Genomic DNA, 13,105 nt, shown 5'->3' with positions numbered 1-13,105 from the left:
GGTTGGTGAGACATTCCAGGCTGAAAACAGGCTCACAGAGATGGATATCCTCAGTAAAACCCGCTATTTCTCTGAAGGGGGGGAATCAAAGAGACCGTTGGAATCATAGCCTCACGCGTCATCAACCCAACTGCTTGGAAACATGCTTCTTCGCAGAGACCAAAGCGCATTATTAAAAGCCCCTCCCCTCCTCGGGACCCCGGATCCAGCCAGCCCCTGGTCTGGAAAGCTCTTTCCCCAGATACCCGCTTGGCGCACTCCCTCACCTCCGAGTCTTTGCTCAAGTCTTAGCCCCTCAACAGCACCTTGTCCCTTGGGCAGCCCGCATCCACCCACCGTCTCCTCTCCATTGCACCTGTCACCCTCTGCCACACCATACAAGGTACTTACTTCTCATGTCCACTGCCTGTCTCCCTCCTCTGGCGTGGGGGACAGATAGCTGACCTGTGTGTGTTGACTGATGTATCCCCACCAAACAGAACAATTCCCAGCACACAGAAGCCACTCTAATATTTGGGAAATAAAATGCCATAGGAAGCAAAGCAGCAAGGATGGGTTCTAACCCAAGCCCCTCTGTGTGTTTCACATGACCACTCTGAACTTCCTGTTCCTCACAAGCAAAGAGACCACTTCCACGTCTCACTCACACAGCAGTAACTCCTAACCCACTGTCTTGTACACCCAGCTGCTATGAGCTAATGCCCCCAAAGGGATTTGAATCTAAAGGAGATATGGCTTATTTTATAACTATAAACAGAATATAAACTTTAAAAATTGTGAGTCAATATGTTGTATGCCTGAAACTTATGTAATATGGTACACCAACTATACCTCAATAAAAAAATTAAATTGTCAAATGCTCCAAAATATAAAGGAGATTGGATCAAAGAATGGATAAAGAAGCAACATACACACACACACATATGTATACACCGTGGAATATTACTCAGCCATAAAAAAGAGTAAGCTCCCATAGCACAAGGAATTTTTTCAATATCTTGTAATAACCTATAGTGGAAAAGAATCTGAAAATAGATATATGTAGATGTATAACTGAATCGCTTTACTGTACCCTTGAAACTAACACAGTACTGTAAAGTAACTATACTTCAGTTTAAAAAATGCTTAACAAAAAAAGAATGAAATGCTGCCATTTGCAGCAACATGGCTGGACCTAGAGAATATTCTTAGTAAAGTAATCCAAACAGAGAAAGACAAATAGTGTATGATATCACTCACATGTGGGATATAAAAAATAATACAAATGAATGTATATGCCAAACAGACCCAGACTCAGATACAGAAAACAAACTAGCAGTTACCCAAGGGGAGAGGGGAGGGGCAAGCTAGGGGTAAGGGATTAAGAGCTACAAACTACTATGTATAAAACAGATACACAACAAGAGAATACTGTACAGCACCGGAGATTGTAGCCATTCACCTTGTAATGACTTTTAATGTAGTATCATCTGCAAAAACACTGCGTCACTGTGCTGTGCCCCTGAAACGAATACATTATAAATCACCTACAACTCAATTTTAAAAATCAAGGAGCTATGGCTCTAATATTTACAGTTCCATGGCTTGTCCAGGTTTACAGGACTCGATCTGGGTGGCGAGCTGGGTCCTGGGCTTCCTCCTCACCCGCCGTGTTTCTCTGAAGAACAAGAACCCATCGTCCTCCACCCACCGTGGCCTTGGCCAGGAGTCCCGAGTGTCTGGAGCCCATCCGGGGTACAGAATCTACCCCGGGCGAGGCCAGCCATCCTGGCATCTGGGCACTGGGATGGGGATCTTTTCCCAGGTGTAGCCCAGAAGGCTAAGGCTGTCCCTTGTCACCGGCTCCATTTATCTGGAAGCCAAGGACATGACAAGTGGCATTCCTTTGTTGCAAACAATCCCACTAGTGTGGGCCTCCCAAGTTATAGCATTACTGCCCAGATTAAGTGCCCCAACCTGTATCTTGACACACTAAACTGAAGATTCTAGGTCAAGCTGGGACCCCCTGCCAGGAGAGCTGGGCTGTTCCAAATAAACAGCCTGGAGTTGAAGTCCAATTTCTTTAAAAATATCCCAGTTCTCAGTTTCCTTTGGCCATCTGTGGAAGCCTGTTGAACTGAAGAGCCACCCAACCTGAACTGGATGAATTAGTCTTGGCGGGGTGGAGTGTGTCACTGAGATGGTAAAGACCCTCGCAGCTCTGATACTGTCCGTCTGCCATCCTCAAACCAGCATCTGGAAACCACCAGGAAAGGTGATACTGTTAGGAAAAAATCTACCCCAAAGATGAACAAGTGATTGAGAATATATTCTGTGTCTTCTAAGCATTTCACCCTTGAAACTCAGGGGTAGGTACAGCTAGCTCCGTTTTCAAAAAGAGAGAATGCAATGGAATACTACTCAGCCATGAAAAAGAATGAAATAATGCCATTTGCAGCAACATGGAAGGACCTGGAGATTGTCATACTAAGTGAAGTAAGTCAAAGACAAGTACCACACAATATCACATATATGGAATGTAAAAAATGGCACAGATGAATTTATAGAACAGACTCATAGACATAGAAAAGAAACTTATGGTTGCCAAACGGGAAAGGACTGGGGGAGGGATAAATTAGGAGTCTGGGATTAACAGATACAAACTACCATATGTAAAATAGGTAAACAACAAGGTCCTACTGTACAGCACAGGGAGCTATATTCAGTATGTTGTAATAGCCTATAGTGGAAAACAATATATGTGTATGTGTGTGTGTGTGTCTGTGTGTGTGTACCAGAATCACTACTGTGTACACCTGAGACTAACAACATTTTAAATCAACTATACTTCCTTAAAAATTAAAAACTTAAAAAGAAACAGGATTTAAGGGTTCTCGATCCCACTGCCTGGCTCTCTGCTCAACATCCGCCTGGTGCAGACAAGGGTATGCGAGGGATTTGTGAAGGGGAGGGCGGGGAGGAGGAAAAGAGGGGAGATGCAGGGAAATGGAGTCCCCGTCCCCTCCTCCTGCCCCAGGAAGACGCACAAAACCTGAGTTTCCACGTCTCAGCACCTCCAACGCCCAAAGCTCTGACGGGGAAGACTGCATGCCGCCGGCGCCCACCCCTACTCCTCAGACGCACGCCCTCAGCTGGGGGGACAGGGGAGGAAACACGCAGCCAAGCACAGAGCCTCCGGAAACCTGCCGCTGGGGTTCACACCCCAGCTCTGCGAGCTCGGGCAACTTCCTTGTGCTCTGCACCCCAGTTTCCTCGTCTGTGAAGCAGCAACGACAGAACCTCCTTCTCAGGGGAGCGTGAATAAGCACCAACGCGCAGAAAGCGGCAGCACCGGTGCCCGGCGCGCAACCGGCAGCAGCCGAAGCTCGGGCTGTTTTCCGCAGGCCTCAGAGGCGGCCGCCCTGCCGTACAGCGGCGCGCGCGTCCCTGAAACTCGCTGCTGTAGGTGGCACTGCGCAGTAAAAGCCACGCGGGTTTTTTTTTTTATAGCAAACTGGGGTCTATGGCACATTTGCAAAAGATAGAAACAATTAAAACGGCAGCAGGACTTCACACTTGCTGGCGAGCTACGAAACATCACTAGCACAGCAAATAAATACTGCAGGGCTTCCACAAAGAAAGAAATAGCACAGCTCGGCATGGGCTTGTGTTTTGTTGCTTTGGGGTTTTTGTTTTGTTGTTTTGTTGTGCTGTGGTGTTGTTTTGTTTTGTTGTGGTGTCGTGTTTTGTTGTGGTGTCGTGTTTTGTTGTGGTGTCGTGTTTTGTTGTGGTAGTTGTGGTTGTGGTTGTGGTGGTGGTTGTGGTGGTTGTGGTGGTAGTTGTGGTGCTGGTTGTGGTGCTGGTTGTGGTGGTGGTTGTGGTGGTTGTGCTGGTTGTGGTGGTGGTTGTGGTGGTGGTTGTGGTGCTGGTTGTGGTGGTGGTGGTTGTTGTGGTGGTGGTGGTGGTGGTTGTTGCATTTACCTAGTGTTTCTCCAAGGGGGAGAAATGCACTAACAAACATGAAATTCCTGTTGTCCCCCAATCATGCCCCGATGCAACCACTGCATTGGAACAAATTCGTATTTTTAAAAGCAGCCTGGCAACGGAACTGAACACGCATCCTTCAGCTCCCTCTCCTTACTTCTGATCGCATCCCTGCCACGGAACAGCTCCAAACCTTCATAGCCTTTATGCCTTTGAACTTGCACAACCCACCACAGAGACTTTTTCTTAGGGGGAGACCAGCAATTTGGAACGACCCCATAAAAATCCAGTGCAACCTCCCTGCTCCGTGAGCACCGGGCAGCCGTCCATCTCACAGACCCACTCACCATTCGTCTTTGCTCTCATTTCCTTGCAGAGTGAAGTCAGCTGCATGTTCTCGAAGATGTGGAGGGTCACGTCCCATATCTGCCTCGCTGTTAAGTACTCACTCAACAGGCACAGCAGATCAGCAGGACCGGCGGCTTTCAGGCTCGCCCAGGGGATCGGCCGGGAGTTCTCAAGCAGCAGCTGCGGGGCCTGGAGGCCAAGTTTGAATTCCTCCAGCTGATACTGATCCAGGCCCATTAGGCAAGACAGAAGCTTCTCATAGGAACCATCGTGTACGGAGATGCTACCAGAAGAACTCATCGGGCCCAACATGCAAGGTTTCCGCTTCACACAAGAGCACTTAGGCCACAAAATCAAGAGCACCTGCAGAAAACAAATTGCCAGTCAAGACGGGGAACCATGGCGCATCTCCTCCACCCACGTACTGCTTTCCCCGCCCACCACCTCCTGCTCCCTGTTTGAATGCTTATTTCTCTCTCTTCCACAAGAATGTCAACTCCCTCTGAACAGACCTTGGCTGGACCATCAGTGCCTAGCACAGCACCAGACAAACTTAGAAGTTTCTGCACAGCAAAGGAAACCATAAGCAAAACAAAACCACCACCCACAGACTGGGAGAAAATATATGCAAATGACGAGACTGACAAGGGCTTAATTTCCCGAGTATATAAAACAGCGCTTACAACTTAACAACAAAAAAATCAAACAACCCGATCCAAAAATGGGCAGAAGACCTAAACAAGCAATTCTCCAACATACAAACGGCCAATAGGCACATGAAAAAAATGCTCAATATTGCTAATTACCAGAGAAATGCAAATCAAAACCACGAGGTATCACCTCACACCAGTCAGAATGGCCATCATTCAAAAGTCCATGAACAATAAATGATGGAGAGGGTGTGGAGAAAAGGGAACCATCCTACACTGTTTGTGGGAATGGAGTTTGGCCATTATGGTAAACAGTATGGAGACTCCTCAAAAGACTAAAAATAGACTTACCATATGATCCAGCAATCCCACTCCTGGGCATATATCCAGAGGGAACCTTAATTTAAAAAGATACACGCACCCCAATGTTCATAGCAGCACTATTTACAATAGCCAAGACATGGAAGCAACCTAAATGTCCATTGACAGGTGACTGGATAAAGGATAAAACCTGTTGTATATTTATACAATGGAATACTACTCGGCCATAAAAAATAATAAAATAATGCCATTTGCTGCAACATGGGTGGACCTGGAGATTGTCATTCTAAGTGAAGTAAGCCAGAAATAGAAAGAAAAATACCATACATCACTTATATGTGGCATCTCAAAAAAAAAAAAAAAAAAGACAAACTTATTTATGAAACAGAAATAGACTCACAGATGTAGAAACAAACATGATTACTGGAGGGGAAGTGGGTGGGAAGGGATACACTGGGAGTTCTAGATTTACAAATACTAACTAATATATATAAAATAGATAAACAATAAGTTTATACTGTATAGCACAGGGGACTATATTCAATATATTGTAGTAACTTATGGTGAAAAAGAATATGAAAATGAATGTATGTATGTTCCTGTATGACTGAAGCAATGTGCTGTACACCAGAAATTGACACCACATTGTAAACTGATTATACTTATATATATATATATGAATAACAAAGAAAAAATGAATAGTGAATATTTAGGTTATTCAAAAAATGATAAGGAAGAACAGAAAGCAGATGTTGGAAAACAAATAGCAAGATAATACACTAAATCCCAAATGTGTCAGCAAGTATATAAACATAAGTGAGCTAAACACTAAAGACTATCTGTCAAACTCAATTAAAAATTTTAAAGGTGCACTTCAAGTACCAGAGCATGGACCATTTCAAGGAAAATAATCAGGAAAAAATGCAGCATGCACACCCTCACCAGGAAAGGGAAACTGTGTAGCTATGCCACCATCTGAGTAGGTTTTAAGGCAAAATTATGACTCAATATAGAGCACATTTTATAATAGGATCAGTCCAGCAGGAAGATATAGCAACTCTAAAATTCTGTGTATCAAATAGTATAGCTTTTAAATATATGAAGCAAAAAATAATAAAAATAAAAATAAATAAATATATGAAGCAAAAATAGAACTAAAACGATAACTGGAGATTTAAACACGCATCTCAATAACAAACAGAACAAGCAGGAAAAAAAAGGAGATAGATTATTTGAATCACATCATTAGTCAACCTGACCTAACTGATTAAAAATAGAGATACAGAGATAAAACTCTATACCCAACAACCACAAAAAAAAAATATTTAGTAAGTGGTCAGAAGATTTCAACAAGAACTTCACAAATGACGTTCACTAAATGACTGATAAGCATGAATCAGGAATTTTCTGTTAAAACCACAGTGAAGTAATATTACACCCCATCTGGAGTGGCTAAAACGATAAGGGCTGACATGACATCACCAAGTGTTGTCGAAGATGTGCAGTTACTGGAATGCTCTACATCACTGTGGGAGAGTGAAAAAGATGCATCCACTTTGTAAAACTGCTTGCAGCACACATGCACATATATCCTTCAGTTCCATTCCCAGCTTATTCCCCCACAAAAAACCACCGGAAGCCACGTACAAGAGTGTTCACAGCAGCTCTAGTCAGTGATAATCAAACATTCGGAACAACCCAAATGTCCACTGAAGAGAATGTATTACACACACACAGTGGAATTCTACAGAGAAATAAACAAACAACATCCATGCAACAGCCTGGATCAACCTCACAATTATGTTGAGCAGAAGAGAAAAGACAACAAAAGGTACCCACTGCATAATATCTTCATATAAAGTTCAAAAAACAGGCAAAAACAAACTCACCACGATAAAGTTGAGAATAGTGCTCTGCTCTGGGGGAGCCCGGAAAGGGCATTTAGAGGCATTCTAGGGTACCAGAAATACTCTGTCTCTTGAACATGGAGATGGTACACAGGTGTACACATAAAACACATTAAGCTGGGGTTGGGGCAGGGTGCAGCCCAGTGGCAGAGCACACACTTAGCATGCACAAGGTCCTGGGTTCAATCCCCAGTACCTCCAATGAAAAAAATTTTTTAACACATTCAGCCATTGTGAGAGCAAACACAAATCAAAAATTTTTTCATTTTAAATCTTACTCTTATAAACGAAAAAAGGATTTTCCTCCTCCCCCTTTAAAAAATTTTACTGAGGTATAACTAACAATAAAATTGTTAGATATTTAAAGCATACCTCATGGTGACTTTATACATATACATGGTGAATATACACACACACATTGTGAAAGGGTTCTCCCCATCTAGCCAATTAACACATCCATCACTACATGTGATATATATGTATTCACACACTTTTTTTTTTTGTTGAGAATATTAAAGTTCTACTCTCTTGGCAAATGTCAGTTAAGTTATCAACTATAATCACCACGTTTTTACATTATCTCCTCAGAGCTACACTAGGAACCGGTGACACAGACTTGAATGAGCAGATCTCACGAGCTTACATGTTGGCCATGAAGATGCAAGTTTAAGAAGTCTTTAACTGGGGGAGGGTATAGCTCAGTGGTAGAGCATGTGCTTAGCATGCACAAGCTTTGGGTTCAATCCCCGTTACATCCATTAAATAAATCAATAAAAAAAAACCTAATTGCCTCCCTCCCCCTGAGAAAAAAAAATTTAATTAAGAACAAAAAAGAAGTCTTTATCTGCTTGCTTAATTCTCCATTCCCAGGTACATGAGGCACACATGATGTGTTCATTAAACGTGTGTCGTTTCCTGTTGTAAGTACAGTCACTTCTCCGTTTTCACTATTCACAGTGCTCGCGTTTCTAGAAGTCACCGGGAACACTGAATCACTGAACAGGGAACCATGGCTTCTATAGGAAACACAGGATTAGGTCCCTCTGGGCCTCTGGTCATCGCGTTTGTATCAGCCAACTGACACACAACCTTGTCTTACACGTGCCTCTGTTTAAAGACACCTTTCTTAACACGCGTCATGGAGCCACTGCCGCTGAGCTCACGGCTGACAGCGCTACGATTCACGCCTGAAGGAAGTTCACCTAATGCACCTGTTTCTCCACGAGGCGCATCTCAGCCCGCGTGAGCTCAGGAACGTTCGCCGGCACTTCAGCGCTGCGCCAGGGGTTCTGGCACACAGCAGTGTCGCCCGAAAGAGCGCAGCAGCCAGACAAGGCACCAGCACACACACACACAAGGGGGCACCTGCACAGGGGATGCGAGCTGAGCCGAAATGAGAGGGCAGGGGCCTGTTGGTCCGACCTCAGCTGGCAGCGCGGCCCAGGTGCCTCCGCTCGCTCACCTTGTGCGCGCGCCCGAGACTGAGCGGGGGACGCCCCCAGTGTTGATCTAGGGGTTAGAAGCAAACGTTGGCGAGCGGGTGAATTCCCATACGAGGGGTCCGCGAGTCCTGCGGGTCAGCTGAGCTCAGTACTGGGCGTGCTGCCAGCGAGGGGAGCCTCGGGGGCCACGAGGCCCCACGGCGGGTGCAAGGAGCAACAGGCAAATCCACGCAAGGGCGCGAGAGGCTTGGAGGACGCACCAGAGGGAGCGGTGGAGCGGGGGTGGAAAGGAGGGAAACAGGGAGGGAAAGAATCCAAGGACCGAGAGCTTCGACTGGAATTTCCCGAAGACCCGGAGAACGTCCCGGGTCTGGGAAGCGGGAAGCTTCAAACGAGCGAAGCCAGGGGTGCCAGCGCCCCGTGCCGGTTAAGGACACGTCAGAAGCAGCACCGCCCCACGTCCCGCCCCCTCCCCCACGTCGGAGCCCCCGCAGGACCTCACACAGGCGGAGCCCCGCAGTACTTTCCTTCCAGGACCGGCTAACTTCACTTAAGATAGCGCCCCCCGCCTCACCCACGCCGTCACAAATAGCGGGGGTTCCTTCTTTTTTTTAATAAAGCTGTTTTTTTAAAAAAAGAAAAGAAAATGCCGTCAGGATCCAACAGGGGGAGAGACGCCAGGAAAAGGGAAAAGTCGGGAGCCACAGAGAAAGGAGGCGTCACTTACCAACCAGACTTCTGACCCCGTGCAACCCTCCAGGCGCCGCCAGCAGACCCGGAGCCTCGAGGAGGTAGCCGAGGCCGCCCCTCCCCCAGCCCGTGACTGGTCCTCGGGGCCTTCAGCCGCCTATCAGGTCTGCCTCTGGGCGCCCCGCCCCTTCCGCTCCAGCGCAGCTCGGGAGGGGTCAGGGCTGAGCCCCGCCCCCAGGTGCAGGCCCCCGCCCCCAGGTGCAGGCCCCCGCCCCCAGGTGCAGGCCAGGCCATCACCAGCGGGGCGGGGAGGGGCAGGTGGGCTTCCAGTCAGAAGCCACGCCTTCCCGATGTGAGTGGAGCCTTACACTTGGGCCCAAGTCCGTTTATGTGCGTACCTGTCCTGCCATCCCAGAGGCCTTGGAGAACAATGAAACATGAGCGGCATGAAGAGCCCACGAGGCCTGAAAGTCGCAGAGGCAACCACACCTGATGGCCGTTTCCCCTCCCAGTGCCAGGAAACCCCCCGTGAAACCAGTCCAGCAGAAACACGGAGGTCAAGGACGGGATACGGTCGTCTTAACACCACCACTACTTAACATCGTCTTGGAGGTGCTGGCCGACTAAATGAGCAATTTTAATTAACGATTTTAACTAGTTTGACTCACCCCTGAAGGGCAGTAGAGTTCCTGGCTCCTTCCCGTTACAAGTATCTCCCAGAGCAGAAAGAAAAAAAGCACATGGTCTTCCCCACTCTGCACCTTAACAGACTCTGGGGATCCAGGCCATTGACAGTTGTAACTAATTTTAAATTTAAATTAGCAACCGGGAAGAAATTAGAGAAAGGCATTAGGATGGGAAAGGAACAGGAGATTAAAAGCTGCAAAGCGGATGTGAGTCTCCCACGCCTCTGACAACCATAAGTCTGATCCTTTTTCTATGAGTTAGTTTTTAGATTCCACATATGAGTGAGGTTATTTTTCCAAAGAAGACACACAGATGGCCAACAGGTGCATGAAAAGGTACTCAACATCACTGAACACGGGAGAAACGCAAACCACAACCACAGTGAGGTACCACCTCTCGCCTGTTAGAATTGCTAGCATCCAAAAGACAAGTGTGCAGGCGTGGGAGAAAACAGAATCCAAGTGCACTGTGTGGTGGGAATGTAAGTGGGTGCAGCCACTATGGAAAACAGTATGGGGGTTCCTCAAAAAAACTGAAATTCCTAGTTGTCTTTACTCCCTGAGTGGTCACTGGCTGACAGCCCATGTGCTAAGCAGGCACTTAGCATAGTTCACTGCATTTCTTGAAGTAAGTAGTGTTATCCTGAATTTTGAAAAAAAGTGAGAAACAGAGAGGTTGAGTGACTTGTCTAAGACCACACAGCTGGTGAACTTTAGGAAGAATGCTCCCCCAGGACCCCCTAGGTCCACTTTTTAAACTCCTCCCTAGATAAATCCACCTGCAGATCCCCAACAGAATAACTCACAACCACCCTAAGAAGTAGGTATCCCCGTTCCACAGACAGGGAAACTGGGGCACAAGCTTACACAGCTGGTACGTAACTGAAATACAGGTTTAAACTCAAGAATCGGTGGCTTCAGAATCAGTTCCCTTAGCTACCACCCTGCATGCCCTCTCCTGACGGTTTTCAAAACCCAGGAACTCAACACTTCGTCAAAATGCCTTGAAGGAGCCCTCCCCCCACCCCGAACGTCCTGCGGCCCCTGGCCAGTATCTGACCTGTTTTCTCTCCTGTTATTATACTGGTTCTTATTGGGCCCCACGTTTTGATGCCTCCCTGTCTACAGCAAGCTCTGTGCAGAGCCTGTCACAGACATTGCGTTTGTTAGCTCTTGTGACCATCCCAAGAACACATCGTGAGCTCTCTGGTGGATGTGAGAGTGGGGAGGTGACATGGCCAGCATGAGGCCGTCCAGCTAGGAAGCTGAGCTGAGAAGGGAACCCAGCTTGGAGCCCTGGGCTGCACAGAAAGGGCCCTCGTGCATTTATGGACTGATGGAGCGTAGAGGAACTCATTAGCAAACGGGGAGATGTTGGTCAAAATGTACAAACTTCCAGTTAAAGGATTAATTAAGTTCTGGGGATCTCACGCACAGCATGGCAACTGTAATTAACAACACTGTATCATATGCTCAAAAGTTGCTAAGAGAGTAGCCATTCAGTGTTCTCACTACGAAAGGGAAGTGTGAGCACGCGGCCGGTGGAGGCGTTAGCGAGCGCCACGGTGGTGATCGTTCTGCGGCGTGTCAGTGCGTCAAATCAACATGCTGTTCACCGTAAATGGACACGCTGCTCTGTGTTGGTTATGTCTCAACAAAGCTGCGAGAGGAAAAAGGACAAATTATCCCCCTGACTGTGGCGGTGGTCTCACGAGTGTAAGAGCACGTCAAACTCACGGAATCGGCGGCATTGGGTAAACGATGCACGCACTTGTGGAGGGTGTCAGTCACGCCTCAATAAAGCTGCTCACGGAAAAAGAACAAAGGGGCTGATGGGGTCCTAGTGTAACGGGCGCCGCTCACCTCCCCAGCTTCAGACGTGAGAACCCCTCTTGCTGAACAAGGACTTGATCAGGGTTGTGGTGGAGAACCAGCAGTGAGACACCTGGAGACCCAGGGCACGGAAGTGAGGCGGCAGGTCCTGGCTTCCTGTGCGCAGCACTGAGACACCCGCGGCGTTTCCCGCAGGCTCTGAGGTGAGACCTGAGACAGACTGAGACACCCAGGTGGCCTGCTCGGAGGAGGGGTTATGGGCCCAGGCTGCCTGACCGCTTACTTTGGTTCAGTTATTGTCAGTTCCACTCCCTTTTTTTAAAATTGAAGTGTAGCTGATTGACAATATTGTGCTAGTTTCAGGAGTACAGCAAAGTGACCCAGTTATACACATGATTTTTTTCAGATTCTTTTCCACTAAAGGTTAATACAAGATATGGAATCTAGTTTCCTGTGCTATAGACGAAATCCTTGTTGTTTATCTGTTTTATATAGAGGGGCATGTATCTGTTAATCCCCAACTCCTAATTTATCCCTCTCCCGCCGTTTCCCCTTTGGTAATCATGCATTTGTTTTCTCTGTCTGTGAGCCTGTTTCTGTGTTGTAAATAAATTCATTTGTATTATTTTTTAGATTCCACATAAAAGAGGAATCTAAAAACGTGATAAGCGCTATCACATAATGTTTGATTTACGTTCTCAGTATGATAATCTCCAAGTCCATCCATGTTGCTGCAAATGGCAGAATTTCGTTCCTTTTTATGGCTGTTCACTCAGCTTTTTCTTTGAGATGATGACTTAGTACACGTGTACACCCGGCAACGATGCCACACGAGCTACCTGACCCGCCCACCACCTCCCAGAGCCACCACTTCTGTGTATGTGGTGACCACACTGGAGGTCGACTCCTAGCAAATGCACACAGCACAGCATTGTCAACCGGTCACCACGCCATAAACGAGGTCCCCAGCGCGTACTCATCTCACAGCTTTGCCCAACATCCCCCCCTCCCCTCCTGCCCCTGGCAACCCCCACTCTAGTCTCTGGCTCCGAATTACACTCAGAAGAGGTGGGGACACGTAATCGTCGGCCTGAAGTCTTTATGAACAGGTCGGCTGGAGCTGGAGACCTGGCCTGACATGGTCACAGCTGCGGGACTTGGGAAGAGTCACCTTCCACGAGTGAATTCCCATGCTTTCTTCATCTGGGAGATGGTTTGGCAAACAAATGTAAAAAGAAGTAATATTCCAAGGGCAGGATCGAGTC

At 47.1% G+C, this 13,105-nt stretch overlaps 1 protein-coding gene across 6 annotated transcripts in view; it reads right to left on the bottom strand.

Annotated features, from left to right (window-relative positions):
• The window catches only part of NLRP13 (NLR family pyrin domain containing 13), a 69,117-nt gene that overhangs the window by 26,252 nt on the left and 29,760 nt on the right, over positions 1-13,105 (bottom strand). For 5 of the 6 annotated variants that reach the window (XM_074368969.1, XM_074368966.1, XM_074368971.1 and 2 more), the window contains one exon: positions 4,311-4,674. In XM_074368969.1, coding sequence (XP_074225070.1) covers positions 4,311-4,674 — 364 coding nt within the window. Of the gene's footprint in view, positions 1-4,310; positions 4,675-9,358; positions 9,465-13,105 lie in introns of those variants that run through there. The other variant, XM_074368970.1, reaches the window with a different exon arrangement.

This window comes from Camelus bactrianus, chromosome 9 (assembly GCF_048773025.1).
Source record: "Camelus bactrianus isolate YW-2024 breed Bactrian camel chromosome 9, ASM4877302v1, whole genome shotgun sequence".
NCBI lineage: Eukaryota > Metazoa > Chordata > Mammalia > Artiodactyla > Camelidae > Camelus > Camelus bactrianus.
This window is presented reverse-complemented; position numbering and strand designations above follow the sequence as displayed.